Source organism: Cydia splendana, chromosome 7, assembly GCF_910591565.1.
Source record: "Cydia splendana chromosome 7, ilCydSple1.2, whole genome shotgun sequence".
NCBI classification, from domain to species: Eukaryota; Metazoa; Arthropoda; class Insecta; order Lepidoptera; family Tortricidae; genus Cydia; species Cydia splendana.
The window spans coordinates 4,974,265-4,995,555 of NC_085966.1; the positions used below are offsets into that span (position 1 = coordinate 4,974,265).

Genomic DNA, 21,291 nt, shown 5'->3' on the forward strand with positions numbered 1-21,291 from the left:
AATACAAAGATGACTAAGTCTCCAGAAACGTCATCAAGATATCACCATCCCCAGCAAACTATGCAATACTATGCATGTCCTACTGCAGACCTCCTTTGTCGTATTCCGATACTCCTCATTTTGGATACTTTGAGAATGTCTTTAATTGATCACAAATCTACTCACATATTACATAAAGCTCCTGCATAGTGTACGTAGATTATAATATCAGGATCTCTTATGCAATAACAAGGTACTTTGCCAAAGCAATTCGTAGGTAGAGCCTGTGCAATATTACAAGCCTCTCCTATCGCGATTAGTCTAAATCGATTTATAAATCGATTCTTGGGTCACAGACCCACTGGGTTGGGGTTTACTAGATATAGATGGTCAAGCAAATCTTGTCAGTAAAAAAAGGCGCGAAATTCAAATTTTCTATGACTATATCCCTTCGCGCCTACATTTTTCAAATTTGCCGCCTTTTTCTACTGACAAGATCTGCTTGACCAAGTATAGTCTCGATAGCTCGCACAAATTATCAGATTGGCTCACTAAATGGATATTGCAATACCACCTTGGAAATAGACAATGACAATTGATCGCTAAGATAAGTCGGGTTGTTCACATCGCTTAAGTAAGCGATAATCTAGTGAGTGTAAAGTAAGTGTAGACCAGTGTAGACCCATTTAGGTAGAGGACACGAGATTCCCGTGCCTTTTAGGATGAAAAACCGTATGTAATTGTAATTATTGTAGGCGATAAATAGTAATAGGTACTTACCGGTAATCCCATGTTCGAGACGAAAATCTCGTACCGACCAAGTGTTTAAATATAATATGGGCCTACGGAGAACACTCAAAATAGGCCAGTCCTTAGGTCGTATACAGGATTCTATGCCGTGGATGTGAAAATCCCTAATAGAAATCGAATACCTACGCAAAATTTGATATCGGTGAATTAGGAAAGAGAAACCCAAAATATTTAGGATTCGACGTTACATTTTATGCACTTGTCTACCTAAGCTCGCTAAGCAAAGAGAACATACAGCAAACTAAAATGTTGTAAATGTTGTAATAACTGCAATGCAATGCACGTTCTTGTTAAACAATAAAGTCCCGTACATTTTCCCGCGGCGCAATCGCGTAAAAAGTGTATCGCAATACAAAATACATTATTTTCGCAATAAACCTTGCAAGAAAACTGAAGAATCGACTGACAAGAAAACACAGACGGTTCGTCCTGTAATACCAAACGGAAAGGAAGCCTATTCGGCACTAATAAAACATCTTGAATCTTGATTTAATTTGACACTAACGTAACGAGAGCAAAGCGTCTCCGTTATGAACATACGGAGATTCTTTACAGTTCGAATTTCTCAAAGATTGTAGTGAATTATTTGAGCAGTTTTGGTAAATTATACCCACAGTTTTTTTGTCTTGGAAATATTAATAAATGGCGGAGACATGGGGGTTCGTGAGTTCTACGCTGTAGAATCCACGGTTAACAAAGTCACTAGTATCAATCCAAGTTGCGATTTTTAAACTACGCACAGGCCTGTAAACTAAGCGATTGGAGGAAACGGTGACAGCCTAATGGGGTCCATTACGGATAAGGCTCTACTAAACCAATTACACGTAATAGCTCGCGATAGTGAGTGAAGTCGTAAACTTGAAAACTAGTCTCGTTTTACTTTCGAATAAAGAATCCTGATAACGATACGTTACGGCCAATGGTTGTGGAATTAACTTTCGCTAAGGTTTTCTCAAGGCATTGTATAAGTTGGTATTAGTACCTACTTACACACATTAATAGGTTTTTGAAGGATCACGCAGTAACGCATCTGATGCTGCCGTAGCCTATGGACAGAGAACGGCAACCGTTTACGTTTTCATTTTATTTCACCATCGTGGTATAAAAAGTTAGGTAAAATAATTTTACGATTTGTGAAGATATTTGTGAGCACCTTGGCCGCTCCGATATATTTGATGCCGACTATACTTGGTACATGGTATAGAATAAATATCGCAAGGTCTGTAAAATCGCATGATATTTTCAAATAAGTATTTTCTTACCCACAAAACTTGCCACTTGGCAACACAAATTCTCAAAAATTAAGCTTGTGTAAATGTAGGTATAATCATAACTTATTTCCACAACTGGCCAAACATATGTTCGGCATGTCAGTCAAGCCGTCAAGAAAGCCGGTCGAATAAGCCTCCAGCTATAATTCAACAGTGTCAGAGGATGATTCATACATCACATTACCAATTCACACATGTCAAACGTGAACCACGGATTACATTAAATGTAACCGGATTTAAGCACCGTTAAGCTAACCTGACCTACTGATTGGGGTGTCGGGATTGTTTGGTTACTGATAACTTTTAGCACTAAATAGGTGCGTTGAGGTGAATTCAAAAATGGAGTAATTCAATAATCCCAAATAATGTACGAATGCTAAGCCCTACCGATCAACTAAAATCTAGTCCCTCCCTACCTACCTACTAATATTTATAAATGTGAAAGTAACTCTGATCTATCTATCACCTCTTCAAGCTTAAACCGCTGAACCGATAAAAATTTACCGATTTAAATAAATGTACATATGTAGAATAGTAGATAGGTAGTTAAAGTCTCGGGAAAGAACATATAATAGTTTTTTTCACATCATCTTTACACGCAGACAAAGTCACAGACAGGTCAGACAGATGCTAGTTACAATATACTTTTTAGTTACTAAGCGTAATTAATACTAATAAGTCGATCGTATCCATTTATCCAAGCCTTAAACCGCACTGGAGTCTACAAAATCCTTATCCCAAGCCTTAAACCCACCTTAAACCGCACCGGAGTCAACAACTTCCAAAAAGAATCAATGGCCTAAGTTGTGACGTACCTTATAGAAGCAACCAACTCTAAGCAGACAACTCTAAAACAAGCAATTTGACCAAATATGAGGAGTACTAGCATATAGCCCGCAACTTAGTCTGCATGGGATGATGAAATTGATGATGATGATGAATGATGATGTTTGGTTGATAAAAACTACCCTATGTCCTTCCTCGGGTCTCAAATTATCTCCATTTGAAATTCCATCTTATTTCGTTCAGTGGTTTAAGCGTGAAGACGAAGTATTAAACAAACAGATATTAATAAGGATTAGTAAGGATCTCATACTTAAGAATATTTTCAAAATTACCTCGTTGCCGAACTTATCCCAATCCACCTAACAACCATATTTACTAGTTTAAAAAGGCCAAAGTACATCCATATTTGACTCTATCAACACGACCGTATGTGTCTAAGCAGTCTAAAGTAAAGTAAGGTGTTTGTAACTACTTTCGTTCTCGTTTCATGTACTAGTCGACATTGAATCTTGTCTTTAAGGAATAGAGTCGGATTTTGAATACTTGTATAAAGACAATCCAGCGACAGTATTATTAGTATACGAGGTGTATACGAGTAATGTTTACTTGCACTAAATATTTTTGACGATAATGAATAAGTATGAAATAAAATATTTAGGCTTTCGAAATGCTTGGTCTTTTACAGTTATGTTGTAGTCCGCCAATAATTTGCAGTTTTACAGAGTGATATATTATGTTGAATTAATTAAGAGTATACTTAATTTATTTTTAAAGAGAAAACGTAAGGCCTTAAAGAGAATAAGGTCGTGGCCCTCGAGAGTGAATGCAAAAAATGTTAACGGTGGTTTTTTGGTGCATCGATAACTTTTGTTTGATAGGCTCATTATTTGTAATTAATTTTGAACATGCTTAAAGAAGTTTACTATTTAAATTATGTAGGTATATTACCTACTGTTTTTGTATTTATTTAGTATTTACATATATCGTACTGTTTTTTACCCGCTTCCCTCATCGAATGTTATTACGTTTTTATACCTAGTTATATAAAAAAAATTACTCGCCTCTGCTGGCCTTCATGTTTGAAAGACGGGCAATTTTACAAATGCATCAAGGAAGTATTAAAATAACTTAGTTCCGTAAACTATCTTAGAAGGATTATAGAAATAACTTCCCTACATAAAGTTGTATGTTTAACTACTTCCCAGAGACTAATTTAAACACATGTATTTTACAGCATAATAAATATATTTAATATTATACCTAGGTATTGTAAAGGTACAATGGATAGGATAGTGACTTCACAACTCACAATGTATTTAACGTTTGTTGTGTATTGTGTACTGTAAGTACAGTCAGTCAGTACAAGTACCAATATTAGCGTAATAAAACAACGCGCTAAATGGGGTTGGCAACTATCAAAGGTTTGCATAGATGGCGCCATCATAGCTTGCCCCTTTTTCTATGAGATTTGCCTTAAAGGGCTGGCATCCAGTGCATAAAATTCCATTAAAAAACAAAAAAATAACAATTCTAGGGATGGACAGGGCAAGTTATGCTGGCGCCATATTTATGGGTCGCGCTGATAATTTAGAGCGTTTTCCAAATACAGATCTAGATATATCTCTATAGATAGATCTCTAGAGATATATCTCTATAGTTCGCGTTCAAAAGTATGTTATAATCGAATTGTTCTATACATATACATATATAATGGATACAACCTTTTTTGCTCGGCTAGGATCCAACAATGAACTTTTGATGCGTATTCAGTTACGCTACCTTGATGCTGACTTTAGGTACTACCTTTGTAATACAAAAGTAATAACAGCAACACTCTCGAGTTAACTGACCATTGGTGGACCTTATCTCTTTGCAATAAGGTGTACGAACTGTCTATTAACAGTGTGGACGATAGTATCTTTTATTGTTAGATACAGACGGCAAGGAATCTCGTACAAAAAACGTAGGTAATTGTAGGTAGGTAATTACTACGTATGTTCTCAGATAGTAGTTAGTAGGAAGGAGGCCCGTTTTTTGGGGTTATTATTTGTAATGTACGAGGATACATCCGCGATCTCGTTTCCGTAAGAATAGGAAACTTTCACCCCCTAAGGGGTTCAGCGTGCGTAGCCACGCTAATCGTTAATTTACGCTCCGTATCGAGTCAAACGCAACTGTCACTGTCGCACTAGACGAGTGATAGACACACGGCGTTATGTTGTCATAGCGCAAGCGATGGTCACCTTGGCTAGGCACCCTAACAATAAGCCTGCTTATAGTTGAATTTTTTTAAGCTGACCGTTTAGAAATATGAGCTCCCATAGTCCGAAAATGTCAGCTTAAAAAAATTCAACTATAATTAAAAATGGGTTTCAGGAACTTGCTTATTTATTAGATTTTTCTATTGTTACAGCTCCCTTGACCTTTGCTGCATCAGCCCTCGAAGACAGTACGTTGCCCAACTTGCCTCAAGAGGAAGAAGATAATAGCCGCTACAAGACTCTAGAAGCTAACGCCACGCTGCTCAAACTGCTGGTTAACGACAAGGATGGAGTCAGCAAGTGAGTTCTTGTTATCCTATAAAGGTTCCGCGTCACACAGGCGCGTTTTCCGGGCGGGGCGTGAGCGTTTTATATGTAAAAGCTGCGCGCCCCGCTCACGCCCCGCCCGGAAAACGCGCCTGTGTGACGAAGTCTTAAGAGATACAAGGAGCTTCCATAAGGTCCGCATCACACTTTTCTATCTCCAGCAACATTTGTCGTCGCTCCATCGCTACAGTACAAACAGCGACACTCTTAACTGTAAATCGGTGGACCTTATGCCTTTTGCAATATGATTTACGATCTGTCAGTTAACAGTGTGGGCAATGGTACGTCTATCTATCCATCCATCAGAGTTACAGCAACCATCCGACAGTTTCCAGCATCCAAAAAACGTTGCTTGCATGCATTATTTGCTTTCCCACCGCGAGTCGTGTATCCCATTTCGACGTTGCGATCACGTTAATAATCAACAAGAAGACGGTCTAAACATCATGTTATTATTTCGCTAGAGCAGTATATTAAAAGCCCATATGTGAAGTAGTAGAACATACGACTATGGAGTCCGGAAGTGAGTGAATACCTATACGTATGAAACGCCTACTCACTTATTAGTACCTATGGCTTACTACTTGCACGTCCTTGGGTAGTGTGGTAAGTAAACAATGATTTGTATTGTATATTGACACCACGATGACTACTTACACTACACTGGAACATACTTAATACGAATACAAACAAAACATACATACTTCGGAAAAGCGCTGTAGCATCGCTACTAACTGTGACAGTACCGTAACACCGTGTAGTAAGTCCACTCGGACAACGAAAATATAGACCACAATAATGCTAAGTCATAGTACACATTTCAAATACGATTACTCTACAATCTCCATAGCATCTATCGGCGTACGTATAGAGTTCTTAATCCAGTGACAAAGGTAAGTAAGTTCCTGGCAAGACCTGATGATGGGTACCCACGAGAACGACAAATATTGTTGCAAGTCTTGCAACTGCAATATTCTAACTACCTACTCGTGCATTCATCTTGGCTCAGCTGCGTGCAATTGAAAGTCTTGCGAGTGCAACGTTCCATATCTTAGCCCCAGTTGCGTAAGGAGGGAAACGGCAAGTTCAATCAGCTGCTACTTAGTCACTTTGTGTTTACTTTGTTGAGTCACATCCTTGGGTCTACCGCAGTCGCACAACATCTGTATCCTTACCATCAGTTTGACACTGACTTATTCGATAACGACTGCGTAAACTAACTCACGATGCATCTCCCCTGTACTGACATTTGATGTAAGCGAGATTAACTTGTGTTTGGTTTAGGTATTTTCTATATAATTATAAATGTAGTAATAAATTCCTTCTTACAGATTTGTATTTTCCTTTTTTATTTCATGACATGGAGCTATAAAAAAACTACCATGCACTCTGCGTTTGAGTGGAGTGATGGTGAGGGTACTGGACCCTTTTTATACAGGACTGTAACTTATAGTGGCCGTAAGTACAGATATGCAAGTTGCTGAAATTCCGAAATGTAGAAAAAGTTTTTGGAAATTATCAGGATAATATAACAGGATGTGCTCTGAGAACTGAGTTATATGCCCTTATATTGTCAGTGTGTTGTTAAAATCCTTCGGATTTGCGGCTATTCAAAGCATTCTTCAAAATGAGAGTTTTGCATTTTTGAGATGGAAAATGACGATTCCCATACCTACAGAAATATGAAAATGTAGTCAGGCCTACTTGCGCCAATATTAATTTCAAACAATTTACTTTCTATCATAAGATATCCAGACCGCTCTCAGTAGCCGCAAATCCGAAGGATTTCAACAACACACGACAATATAAGGGCATTTAACTCAGTTCTCTGAGCACATTGTTAGGTACACAAGCTCACGAGATTCCTTTCTCCTGTCCCTGACATAACGGCAACTCAGAACGGGAACGTGTCTTACGCACTTAATTGAATTGATTACAATGATTACGCTTTCGAAATGTGCTTGCACGCTTCTTGTTAGCCGGCGATTGTTTTTCAAATAGATAAGTGTTAATTATTAATGAACTATTGTTAGCGGTACATTGTTTTAAAGTAGCTGAACCGGTATCTATGGTCAGTGGGAAGCGATCCATCGGCTTTCTTGGTTGGTTTTAAATGTAAAAAGACTAATTTAGATTGTGATTATTATAATTAAGCTGTAAGTTAAGACATTCTTTATTCATGTTAATACCTACATGGTGCAGTAATACCGTCCGCACTATTTCACATTTTTATTTTATTAATCAAAATCAGATTTATTCAATGGTGTTTAAGGCATTATGGTCTGTGAACTGTATTAGAAAGGAAGCTTTTTTTACTATTTTATACTATATTTATTTTGTACATTGAACTAATCTGGACAACTAAAGCACGTGCCAAAAAATACCACCCTAAGTAAGTACCCTGGTGAGGAGATGGATAACTTGAAATTTAAATTTCGTACAGTTGATGATAAAACTTTACCTACTTACCATTTAGTAAGTATTAAGGTAGATACGATGAAATATCGTGATCCGCCTAATCTCGTCTTACTAATGAGAAAACACCACCACAAGCATTCACTAACCTAAAACCTTTTTTCCAGGTCCGAGGTGTTCGACATGCTGCACTCGCGCGACGACAACGAACAACACATCGACTTGCCTTCCTTTCCTGAAGACGAAGAAATCACGCGAGCAGACGGCCCGCCGGATTCGCAGGCAGAGTTCTTGCAAGGTATGTCTCTATCTATTACAACCGTTGTAGTACTTGTGGTCATAACAATCGCCTAGTCTACAGACAAGAGCAAGTCGAACAACACCAAACTGGATCTCACTGGTCACATGGAAGATACGCACATGCGAGCACGCGACAAGTGCGACAACCCCAGAGAACGTGATAGAGTAACCAGCCCTAAAATTGACCAACCTTCCCAATATCGGCTAAGTTCTTAATAAATAGTAATCATCATGCACCGGCCGTTTCAACTGCTTTTGATGATGATGATGAATTACTTTTTTTTATAGTAGTTTTATGGGAGGACGGTAGCTGATATTAGAACAGTCATGTCTATTATGGAACAGCATGAATTGTTACCCTTACCTTGTTTTGCTGGAAATCAAATAAGCACTAAATCAAACATTCATGTGGTAGGTAAAGGTTACATGTGGTAGGCATGGGATGTAAGATATAAAATTACAATAACATGTAATGCCTTTCCACTAACACTAACTCTTACATTGTAGTCACAATGACTAACGCTTAAATTAACATGGATGGCGCTCATAAAATACCCATTATAAGTATTTTATTACCGCTATTCAGTAGCCTCCGTATTTACACTTTTCTCCACTTTACCCATACATTTTGAAAGTTAAGCATCAACTTATGTTTGCATTCAGTTATATTTGACACGTAACACCTACGCAAAGTTACCTGTCGTGTGAATCTTTTAGTAAAATGCACTTACGATTCAAGTGGACATTATAGCTGCAGGCGCCTGTGCTATTATCAACCTTGTTTATAAGTCTATAAAGTGCAGTTTTACATAACCCGATCGTTGTAAAGCTTTACGTTTATTGTACTGAACAAATAATGAGACGCCATTGATATAAACACGCGTAACGGACACTACGCTTTTCTAAGTGTAGCGGCGGCAGCGGCACTTCGCCTACGTTTTGACAAGGGCTGATACTGTGGAATTAATTAGATGAGTAGGTATGAAGACTAACTATAGAACTTAGAAAAGCGTATTTACGTAATTTTTACATTTAATTAATTATATTACGACTAGGAAACCAAACTTCATAGAGTCGAACCAAGATAACTCTGCAAATGCCATTTACAAACAATAAAGTGTGATGTAAATCAATCGTTAATATAATTTTTTTGTGCTCCGTGCAAAATTTTGTTCACGGAACACTTATGGGATCAATTCGGTCTTGCAAATCAGTTAAATGCGTTTTTTTTATGATATGACTTCTAATAGTAACACTCCCTTACTTTGAGCTAGTCAAATCGGTGTAGAGCTATAGCTTAGACGGACTCATACATACAACGCGACCACCCAAGTGAAGGAACATTTCGAAACCATTTGGTTAGAAAGCTTTTGTAATTGTGACTATTGTGAGAATGCTAATTTAGTTACCTAATAACTCATATTGTGGACATAGTTCCAAAGCTTATTAACTCAGAGAATTTAACAACCGGAGTCGCCTTGTTTGTAATTTTCTGTACAAAACAATTATTAAATTGTACAACGATCAAGATCGATTAAGTCCCGTTGTACAATTTAATAATAAGCACCTAACCCTAAGTAGGTATCCGAACTACATCCCAACTGCAACTTGTAGGGAGTCATTTAGGGAAAGTGCCCACATGGGGCACCTGCTGAAGGATGAATTCAACAAGTAAAGCGTAAGGGCTCTAATACCTACCTTACGCTCTTATAATACACTCTGTTCTTAATTGCAGGGCCAAGCGACATGGTCCGCAAGGATTCAAAAGAGCGTTTCACGTCGCGGAGTGAGCCGATCGGCACCGCAGCTGGCATCATGGTGTTGGTTACATGCAGCATCGCCTGCCTCGCGTACACCTCGCTTGTGGTCTGGAGGAGGATATACTTGTAAGTACCCAATACCCACTACACAGGGAAGCTATGTAATGTAGAGATCCCCATCGGCACCGCAGCAGGCATCATCGTATCTATTAGTCACATCAACATGCAGTAATATCGCCTGCCTCGCCTCACATACACCTCGTTGACCTCGTTCATAGTCTCGAGGAGTTGTACTACCGAATATAAGTACCTACTTAGGTACATAATGTATTGTGAGCCCAATCGGCACCGCGGCGTTCATCTCGCTGCATGGTGGTCTGGAGGAGGATATACTTGTGAGAACCAACTACACTGACAAGCTATGTAGTGATGCCCATTGGCACCGCAAACGATATAAACGTCATGGTCGCCTGCCTCTGCCTCACGTCTTGTAAGTCATAGTTGGGCTTAAAGATGTTCCCTAAATCCAGTAGCTATATACACAACGATCTTCATTTTGAAAGTTACTAACGAGTTAGATACATTAGTTTGTTCTTCTATATTGTATTCAGTGATTCACAATACTAACTTTGTTCGCTTGTATCTAGCTAAACAAAGAGATTGTCTAAGAGCTGTGTTCGCGTAATTTGCTCGTTATTTCATACAAAGATGCATATATATATACTTAAAACAAAAGCAACGTAGACAAATATAAAATCTCTGACACATTCTTAGTATTTCATACTTCAGTATCTTGACAGTGAAAGCCATTGTTTAGAACTGAGTTACCTCATTAAATGGATTGCTAATATTTGTTCCGATTAGGTATATAGTTAAAGAGGTAGCCACTAGCCACATTACTTATTAGTCTTATTACCTAAGCAAAGCAAAAGTTAAGAAGTCACATGCACCAACCGCCGCCATACAAATCAACTTTTAGTCGATTAGTTCTTGTCGTGTGAGTGTGACTCTAAACTCAAAGTTTACGAATCTGCCGGCCTAGCCAAGGTTACAATAGCGATCGGCATCTTGGCTACGCGGCCTGATACGCTAACTTAATATACTTACTTCCTACTCAAGCTCAAGCGTTAAAAACGAAGCCTAACTAACATAAGCAGGATCTTATCTCGGTATCTTGTCCGATCATACCGATTCACCGAAAATCTAGCTCCTTAAAACCTAGACCTTAAAGTCGCAAATGCCAAAGCACAGTACTTGTGGTCATAAACTGGCTTGAAAAGTTTTATTTATACAGGCATTGTTATGGCCATTTCTTCGTTAGAAAAAAGGACGTAAACGCTCAAGTTTAAAGTGTAGTTACGACATTTTAATATTAAAAGGGTAAAGCGACTCGAAACTCGATATGTACAGTCGTCCTCCCTGTTAACTGATGATTAATATACCTTATTGCTAGGACATAGGGTTCACTAAAGATCAGTTTAGAGTTCCTGTAGTACGTAGGAAGCGGTCAGTTGTGACGGAAGCGAGCCGTGGCGAGGGTCGCACAAAGAAGCCTGTTTCGTGCCCTGTAGATGTGTAAATATAGAACCTACGTGTGCAACAACACATACGCTTATACATGCTAGGGCCAGCAATTCAATTCAATCTAGACTTATACTGTGCAATTCAATCGATTGGGCAAATGCCGCAATAAAACGAAACTCGCATGCGAAATTGTGTAGGACCGTCATATCATAGGGCAAGAATTCTCGTAGGTATTAGGTACTGCACTCTGAGCAAGGAAAACAAATGAAGTGATTCTATTGGCTTTGGTTCTTAACAAACACGTCCGTCGCGACGCATCCTCGTACATCTCTGGTACTCTCGTCGAAACGGAGCCTACAGGGTTCCGTTTTTGCCGACTTAAGGACGAAATTAAATATTAGGTAACAAATTAAATTATTTTGATGTCTTTTTTATTGTGTTATTTCAAATAGAAATACTATGGCACTACAAAAATTTCCGAGACCCAGTACGGTTACCATCAGTTTGTCACTTAATTTACTTTCTATACATCTCGCTCGCACTCGCATATTAGTGCAAACGGGATATATAGAAAGTAAATTACGTTCTCGACGGCGTTTATGTCAGTGACAAACTGATGGTAACCGTACAGGTGGCCGAGCGGTTTAGGTATCTGGGGGCCGATTTTTGAAATTCGTGCGCTCGATTTCGTCACTCGAAAATCGGCGGAAAACAGTGAAACGCTAATTTTTGAAATACGAGCGATAGTAATTGGGAATCGAGTGGTATTGACCACTCGTTTTCAATTCTATTAGTAGAAATTAAATGCCGCGTACTGGAGATATTATTGAACGAAATACACGAAATCGAGCGGTCGAAATTAAAAAATCGGCCCCCTGCCACGATTTCAGTGGCCGCTGGTTCGATTCCAGCACTGGAGGCCTTAGTCTCCTTTTCTTGAAGTACGGAATCCTAAAAACTAGTAAAATTTCACCTTTTTGTGAAACAGACTATGTGCTCGTTTGCTACACCATGTCATGAAACAGTAAATTAAACAAACAACACTTAACGATAACATGACGTTTAGTGCGTTAAGCACATTCCAATACTTAACATTAGTCACTACTCTTCTTATCTTTATATACCTATGTAAATTAGTAAAGTGGTTCATCCAAATAATTGCCTAACTCATTATTTATTTAGCTCACTAACTAAGTAAATGTTACAAAAGACAATGGTATTTATCTTTGATTTATTATTTCAGGAAGAGAAACGGCTTGAAGCACGAACTACTTAGAAATGAGGAAAATATTGCAGAAACAAGGATAGAGGTAAGCAATAATGTGTATTTAACCTTCAATAATATGTAGAAATCAGCTCTTTTATACTCAAATAAGTAATAAGTAGTACTTTGTTACAAAGAGTGAAAAGTAAAGCCTAACTCAGGGGTTCCCAATCTCTTTCAGTCCGCGGCGCACCTGCTAGTTAAAAATTTCGGCGGCGGCGCCCTAAACTAGCTAGGCTATTCGAAATAGATAGGTAACATGGTGAGGAGGATTGCCTCAAGGCGCCGCTCTCCAGCTCCAGGGCGCCGCGGCACACAGTTTGGGAGCCCCTGTCAACTAATCTCGTGAAGGCCGAGAAGGACAAGTCCAGCAAGTACCTAGACTTAGCTCACGAGATAATCGCCATGTGAGATGTTGAATCGAAGATCATTGTTCCTATATTCGTGTCAGCGAACGGTCTCATAGCGAAGTCTCGACCAACACCTAGAGAGACTCTCGCTGGGTGGTTGGATCAACGGCCAGATGCAGAAGGCGGTAACTTTGGACACGGCGCGTATAGTACGTCGGTTCCTCACTCTGCGGCCCTGACCACCTGTCGCAGTCGCATCTGGTAGGCTCACGCCTTTGTGAACATAAATTGTATCAATAGACACAATTTGCTATTTGAAATTTGTAGGCGGTTTTGGTCCTTTATTTAGGTACCTACTACTCTTCTAATGTGTTCTTTTTTCTTTCAGCTGTGAAGACTTGATGGATGGCAACATATTTTTCTAAGGGAATTTACTTCAAGACTGAATTTGTTTAGTATAGTCTAAACATTATTTTTAACTTTTGCAACGAAGAACGTATACCAACGCAAGTTATTCGACTTGTCAAAAAATTAGTCTTTACTCATTTATTTAAGATTGTTTTTGATCAAATTTGTTGTGGCCGTATTAGTAAGCTAGTTAAGAATCACTTTTAAGCCCAGGATCTTGCATTAGTTTAGATAGAAAGAGCATAATATAAGTTTTATTTTAAACGATACCTAGACGCCAGTAATAGGCACTAGCGACGCGACATATGTATGATTACGTGAATGATGGAACGTGATGATGTGAAAGGGTTTCACAGCAGGGATGTTGCGGATGCAGATGTCAAGGTTAGGTACTTAAAAAACGTCAAATATTACATTTTTAGTATTTTTTATTTAAAAAAAACGAAAGGTTTAGATTTGAGAAAGAATATAGGTGCGTTATATTTAATAAACAGTAACTTGGTCGACTTTCCTGGATTTAGACGATTTCAAAATAGGTAATAACGAAATTACCTAGCACTTACGCCGCCGCTAAGACGTTCCTGTACCGACTTGTTCGACATCCGCATCCGCATTAAGCTCCGCATCGATTTTATGCGGATGCGGATGCTGGTGCGGATTTTGAAAATAATGCGGAAGTTCCGCGGTTGCGGATGCGAATATTCGCAACATCCCTGTTTCACAGTGGGTCAAGAATGAAGTTGTTCGATAGTAGGTATCTGAACAGCTATCGCTATTTAATACATCGGTGGGTATTTTTTCCCAAGTCAAAGAGCATTGATTGTATAAATATTTTTCTCAGAGTGAAGCTAAGTTATTCTAAGTCTCCAAAACAGCTAGCAGAATAACAGCTCCTGAGGTACAGTCTGCGATTTATTTCTACGTGTCCCAAAATTCAACGATAAGCTGGCACCAGAAGATGGACCTGCTCATGACTACTCCAGGAAAAATCAAAAAAAAAAAATTGAAAAATTGTAGACATGGTCGTTATAAAATACCACTAGGGGTGTCGACTTTCATTTTTTTTGTAATTCCATAATAAATTGAGACATATTTTTTTTCTTTTTTTTCCTCGAGTAGTCATGAGCAGGTCCATCTTCTGGTGCCAGCTTATCGTTGAATTTTGGGACACGTGGTACGTGTCTTATTAAGTTAAAGTTAGCACGTGGTTAGCACTTAAGGACAGGTGGGGCATTCCACAAATAGGTCTACGTTGCCAGGGACGTGACGCGTATGGAAGCTACTTTAATAACATGCAGAAATCTGGGCTATAACAGCGAAAATCGAATTTCGCAAATTGCGGGTATTTTTCTCTGTCATTCTAATTACGCCTGCATTGGAGTAAAAGAGAAAGATCCACGCAATTTGCGAATTTCGGTTTTGGCGGTTGCCCCTCTGTATGTTATGTTTAACGTTTTGAGCGCCAGAAAGCGAAGGAATATGCCGGTGTCCCGATCGCCATTATTTAAGCAAAATTGAACTTTACGGAGTCCCGCGTAAGTCTCTATTACATTGGCGAAGCTGACGGCCGTAGCCGTCGTTGGCGTCCTTGGCAAAACTTTCCGACAGCCGTCTGTGGCGGTCAAAAGGATAATAACCTGCAGAAATCTGTATTACATTTAAAGATAAGTTATCAGATTATCGGCTTCTTAACTTTATCAGCAGTGTTAAAAAATAACCTCACGTACCTACCCGACACTTTTCTAGAATGCCCTAGGTCAACATTTTATTGTACAGTCGCCGTCAGATATATCGGAGCGGCCAAGGTGCTCACAAATATCTGAACACGCCTCTATCGTCAAGGCGTTAGAGCGCGTGTTCAGATATTCTCACAGCATCTCGGCCGCTCCAATATATCTGATGGCGACTGTACCTACTAATAATTGGAATAAATATTAAATCCTCGTGGACTTTCTAAGGTTGACTGCATGGCAGGGGACTCAATCAACTTAGTTTAACCAAAAATTGTGAAAAGCGGCGTTACATAGGACAATATTACACTATAGTTCCAGGTAGATATTTCTTAGTAAGTTTTTTTTAATAAAAATAAGGTTTCGTTTCGTCTTATACTTAAATAACTATGGCATTGTGACCTCGAGTGTGTTGTGCCATAGGTTTTGGATAACTTATTATATTTGGAGTGAGTCTTATTAGATTGGCATATGAGGAATGTTATTTATTTGTAATATAAAGTCAATACATGTCTGTGATGTGATTAATGTAAGGAACCAGCATTTGGGAGCCTTAATAAACTTATTTACTAAGATTATGTGTCTTATTTCAATACCCACAGGACTTACATTTGAATAAAACGATATTAAGAGCAATAACAATCCGTACTTTATTTCAAAGTGAACAGTTTCAAAAACAAAAGTAAAAAAGTTAAAAAATATCTTAAAATGCAAGAAAAAATGTAGCAATAAGCTTTCGTTTTAACCATTGATAAAAACAGATCAAAGCGTCGATACAAACTATAATATTCCGAAATTCCTCGCTTTACAAAATGATAAAATACTAGGAATCACAGAAACACATTTTTATATTATGGTTAACTTTTTACGAGGAGCGAGAAGTTATTGTCGTAATATTTAAGCTCGTATAAATACACTTTCTACTTATCATCTAAGGAATCTAAGCGATATATACGGACAATAATACCTACATGTTTGTACAATTTTCAAGCTACCATTAGATGCTCATGTATGTACCAATTATACTTACTAAATAATCCAATCATTGCTTTATAAAATAACACAGACATATATCTGGATCATATGTACTTTAGAAGGAAACTGAAGAACATTTATTTTTTGGACTCTTATATTTTTGTAGGTACGTTGCATTGTGACTTGGCTTTTAGCTTTTCGTAAATATTTCTAAAATCTTTACCTACCGTATATCTTTTTGCACGTATTCGGGTAATATCATGATCTTAAACGCGTATTAAGATAACAGCGTATGAGAGTATCTATAAGTAATCAATATTTACCAATACATATACTTTATCAGGGCTAAGATTATTACACGGTAAAAGATTTCGCTGCACATAATAGATAATGCGTGTAAAAACTTTTGAAAATGTACAGTCAGTACCAATAGTAAAGTATAGAACAATGTGCCAGTGGCGTAGCTAGGCGTGGCCGAACGGGGCCCTCGCCCACGGGCTCGCACTTATTATTTATTATTATTATTGTGGTATTGTGGGCCTTTGAGTGTCGCATCGACTAGCATTGATCTATTGTGGCGGCCCTTTAAAGTTCATTACTAATGCCCGCAGGCGCGGATCCACCGTTGTGGGCACGGTGGGCATGCCCACAACCCTAATAGGGTGCCCTATTGATTCCCCGAGTAGAATTACGCCGATTTTTGTTTCGCAGACGCTTTGGCAGAGGAACATTTGGCAGAATTTCATTAGGTATAAGTACGCAGAGTAGTCAGTTGTTCGATACGCAGATTTACTTTTCGTAGAATGATACCAAACTATCATAGCAATTTCTTAAAATAATTCCAGCTTTTAATTGACAGTCATAGGAGTTTTAGAGCGCAGGTCTATATGGGTATGAAAAGGGCCAGGGCATAGACCTTACAAAAAATCGCATGCCATTTTTGGTAAAATTCCGACTACTTTTTAAGTATAGGGGCACTGCTCTACATGTGGACATTTTCCAGATTTTGGCCTTATTTTGTTCATAAATCATAAACTATTGACAATGTCAAAAACTTATTTATTTCTTTCGAACAATAATTAAATAGTCTATAATTGCAGACTAGTTCTATGTTTTATCACGTTAGCTAAATTTAGAAAATGTTAAAATTGATATTTTTGTCCATAGGTACGATACGACTACTGTTTGTACCTAGGACTGTATGATATTAGGCAGGTTTTGTACCTAGGTATGGACAATATTCTTGGTACAACTTTTCAGCAATTATTTTGGACTTGATATTGTCTCCAGGGTCTACAAAGACCTCGGAATCATCGTTTAGTACGCAAAGTTTTAGACGAATAACGCTTGATTTTTCGTTAGTCAGGGTGTCCACAGGTACACTAGGTACTCTACCTCCTTTAAATTAACCATACTATGTATTTTCGCATTTTCACAAAATAGTCTACTCTGAAGTTTTCCATATGTCAAACCACTAACTTAAAGAAGAATATTTTATCGAAGCGTGCAAAGCTGTCTTTTTATCTGCGGCAGATTCCAAAGGCCGAAAATAACCCAGCATCCTACAAAGAAAAAAGAAGTTCCGTTTGCGCCCGGGGACTGCGCCCTCGATGTGACAGTGCTGACATTTGTCATCTCAGTTTTTTATTATTTTTGTAAACATTGTATTATCTTATAGTTTTCGTATGGTTTATCTTATTTTAACGTAAGTTCTAGTTTTTACACATTCTTAGTTTTAAGCCTTGGTGGATGCAGACCTCTACGGCAGCCACTGGCAGCTCGTCTTCACAAGCATTTCCTTGCAATCAGTGCCACAAATCGTTCTCAACAACTCACGGCCTGAATATTCATATAGGAAAATGTCACAAAACTACAAATTCGCACATCATCGCTACATGCCCACCCGCCGTAGGGCCCCAACCCAGTCCGTCAACACCTCAGCAGAACGTAAACTACTTCCATCTCCACCTCAGCCACCTTAAAAACAACATTCCTGTAATTAAAAGAATACCGCGTGGTGCAAGAATTGCCGTAGCAACCCGACTAACCGATGTCATCAATACATGCGTACAAAGCAATAGCCTAGATTCCTGGGAAAACCTTCTTACATTCTCATTTTCCACTCTTCATGCTACTTTAGACAATAATCGACTATCACTTACTCAAAAAATAAAAAACAACTGTGCCCACCCCCTTAATCACCAGATTCCCATTTATCATCTAAACAACCATCTTTCTTATAGTTCATGCAACAACTTGAAAAAGACTGTAGAGGGAAAAGTGAGCGATGGTGACTTGAAAGGAGCTGCACGTTTGCTTTTTTCAACTGACGTACTGTCTGTGGACTCGACTGAAACACTTTCGGCTCTACGCGACAAACACCCGTCCGCCCCAGCAACTCCATACTTCCTAGATCCGCCTACAGAACCCAACGTGTGTCTTCAAGTTCAGGATAAGGACACATTAAATGCAATTCTTTCATTCAAAACGGGTTCTGCAGCGGGTTTAGACGGGTTATCCCCACAACACCTTAAAGATTTAACCTCACACTGCGTCGGCGATACAGGCAAACGCCTCATTATCGCCCTCACCAAACTTGTCAACCTCATGCTTTCCGGAAAAGTCAACTCCCTCTTTGTACCCATTATTTACGGCGCAAATCTTATAGCCCTCACAAAAAAAGACGGGGGAATCAGGCCCATTGCTGTTGGTTCAACATTTCGACGTTTAACTTCTAAAATATCCGTGCGTCACGTACTCTCGAAATTGCAAAAACAATTTGAACCGGTACAACTTGGTTTTGGTACTAAAGGTGGGTGCGAAGCCGCCGTCCATGCCCTTCGCACCTGCCTGTTCAATGACCAGTGTGAGGTACTCCTAAAAATTGACGTCAAAAATGCCTTCAATTCGCTCAATAGGGACGCCCTGCTTGCTGAAGTCAACAACCACGCTCCGGAACTTTATAACTATTTATTAAATTGCTATGCATATCCGTCGAAATTACTTTACAAAAACCACGAACTTTCCTCCGAAGTTGGCTGCCAGCAGGGCGACCCTCTCGGACCAGCCATCTTCAGTTTAGCTATCAATCCAGTTGTTCAAAACCTAAATTCAAAATTTAACGTTTGGTACCTAGATGATGGCACCCTAGGAGGAGATGTAAACACAGTACTAGCAGACCTTTCGGAAATAAAAAATAAATTTAAGCTTATAGGGCTGGAATTGAATTTCGCGAAGTGCGAATTATATTTAAACCGTTACAATCCCGACATCGTACAAAAATTTCAAGCCCTCACTCCCAATATAAAAGTAGTCAATAAGGACTCTCTAAACCTCCTAGGGTCACCAATTTTCGAAGAAGCCATCCCCAGTATTATCACAAACACGATTACTAAATTCAAAAACTGCGCCGATTGCCTGAACGACATCAATTCTCATTCCGCTCTGACTATTCTAAAATTCTGCCTTTTCGTACCAAAATTTACTTATTTGCTCCGCTGCTGTCCATTTTGGAAACACCAAAACTCCTTATTACCGATTGACAACCTTATTAGATCTTCCCTTGAAACCATTCTAAATATACAGCTTAGCGAGCATTCTTGGAACCAGGCGTGCCTGCCCATCAGATTCGGTGGGCTGGGTACGCGCAAAATTTCTAGCGTTGCTTTGCCGGCGTTTCTATCTTCCGTCCATGGCACTTCCTCCCTCGTAGGAAAAATATTAAGGGCCTGCCCTTTAAACTACGAGACGGCGTGCTTGACGGAAGCTAGAGACGCCTGGCTGACGGCTTGTCCGGGTCAAGATTTACCTTCAAAATTACATATTCAACGTTGCTGGGACGACACTTTGTGCAAAATTAACTTTGAGGTACTACTTTCCAGCTCTGATGGTCCTAATACACGTGCGCGGCTGCTCGCTGCTGCAGAACGGGAATCCGGCCAGTGGCTGCATGCCTACCCCTCCCCCCCCTCTGGTACATATTTAGAACCGGATACCCTACGCCTAGCCGTAAGCCTTAGGCTAGGGGTCAAGGTCTGCGCCCCCCACGGATGCCCCTGCGGCGCAACCGTCGACGTGCTTGGACACCACGGCCTCTCTTGTCGGTTAAGTGCTGGCCGCCTCTCCAGGCACGCTGCCCTAAATGATATCATCCGCCGGTCTCTTGCCACCGTCAATGCGCCAGCTATCCTCGAACCTAACGGCGTTTTGAGGGACGACGGCAAGAGACCGGACGGTATGTCCCTGGTCCCGTGGAAGATGGGACGGGTGCTAGTCTGGGACGCCACATGCGTCGATACACTGGCACCGTCCCATCTACCAAGAACTTCGTCCAGGGCTGGGGCGGCTGCCGAGGCGGCTGAAAACAAAAAGTTTTCAAAGTATCAAGGTCTCGGCCCCCAATACCATTTTGTGGCATTCGGTGTCGAGACACTGGGGCCGTGGGGTCCAAGCGCTCATGTTCTTTTTAAAGAACTGTCGAAAAAGCTGGCCGATACCACCGGTGACCAGAGAGCTGGCAGCTTTCTCTCGCAACGCATTAGTATTGCCATTCAGCGAGGGAATGCTGCCAGCATCTTTGGCACAATGCCGCGGGGGCCTTTTTTAGATTTACTTTAGTTTAGATTAGTTTAGTTTTTAATTTTAGGTAGTTTTTAATTTTAGTTAGTTTTTAATTTTAGGTAGTTTTTAATTTTAGTTTTTAAATTTAGTTTTTAATATTTTTATGTTACTCATTATACTGTATTATTTTTATCGACCCTTATAAATGCATTTCAGAATAAATTAAATATTTCTCACCATACTATTTAGTTATCAATTAAACATCTGGCGAAATGCGAAAATTGTAGAAAACCGTTGAAGCTTATTTTGTGATTATTTACACACTAGTATCATTTACCGAATTCACAAAAAACACGTATATTACGAGGATAAAAATTTAGTTACCTATTAATAAAATAACACTTTTATTATATACAACTACAAGTTATTACCATAATTTTTTTTCAGATCCAAAAAAATCTCCGTACATTTATAAATATGGTGAATAACTAATTGTTAGTAATATAAGAAAATATTTTTTTTAAGTTCACGATGGTAGTCTATCGTTAGTAGTTCTTTAAATACCGGCAGT

General features: G+C 39.2%; 1 protein-coding gene across 2 annotated transcripts in view; it reads left to right on the top strand.

Annotated features, from left to right (window-relative positions):
* The window catches only part of LOC134792023 (uncharacterized), a 99,210-nt gene that overhangs the window by 13,088 nt on the left and 64,831 nt on the right, over positions 1-21,291 (top strand). For both annotated transcript variants that reach the window (XM_063763143.1, XM_063763144.1), the window contains exons 3-7: positions 5,260-5,407; positions 8,017-8,147; positions 9,885-10,035; positions 12,677-12,743; positions 13,436-13,514. In XM_063763143.1, coding sequence (XP_063619213.1) covers positions 5,260-5,407; positions 8,017-8,147; positions 9,885-10,035; positions 12,677-12,743; positions 13,436-13,441 — 503 coding nt within the window. In that variant the 3' untranslated portion in view covers positions 13,442-13,514. The remainder of the gene's footprint in view (positions 1-5,259; positions 5,408-8,016; positions 8,148-9,884; positions 10,036-12,676; positions 12,744-13,435; positions 13,515-21,291) is intronic.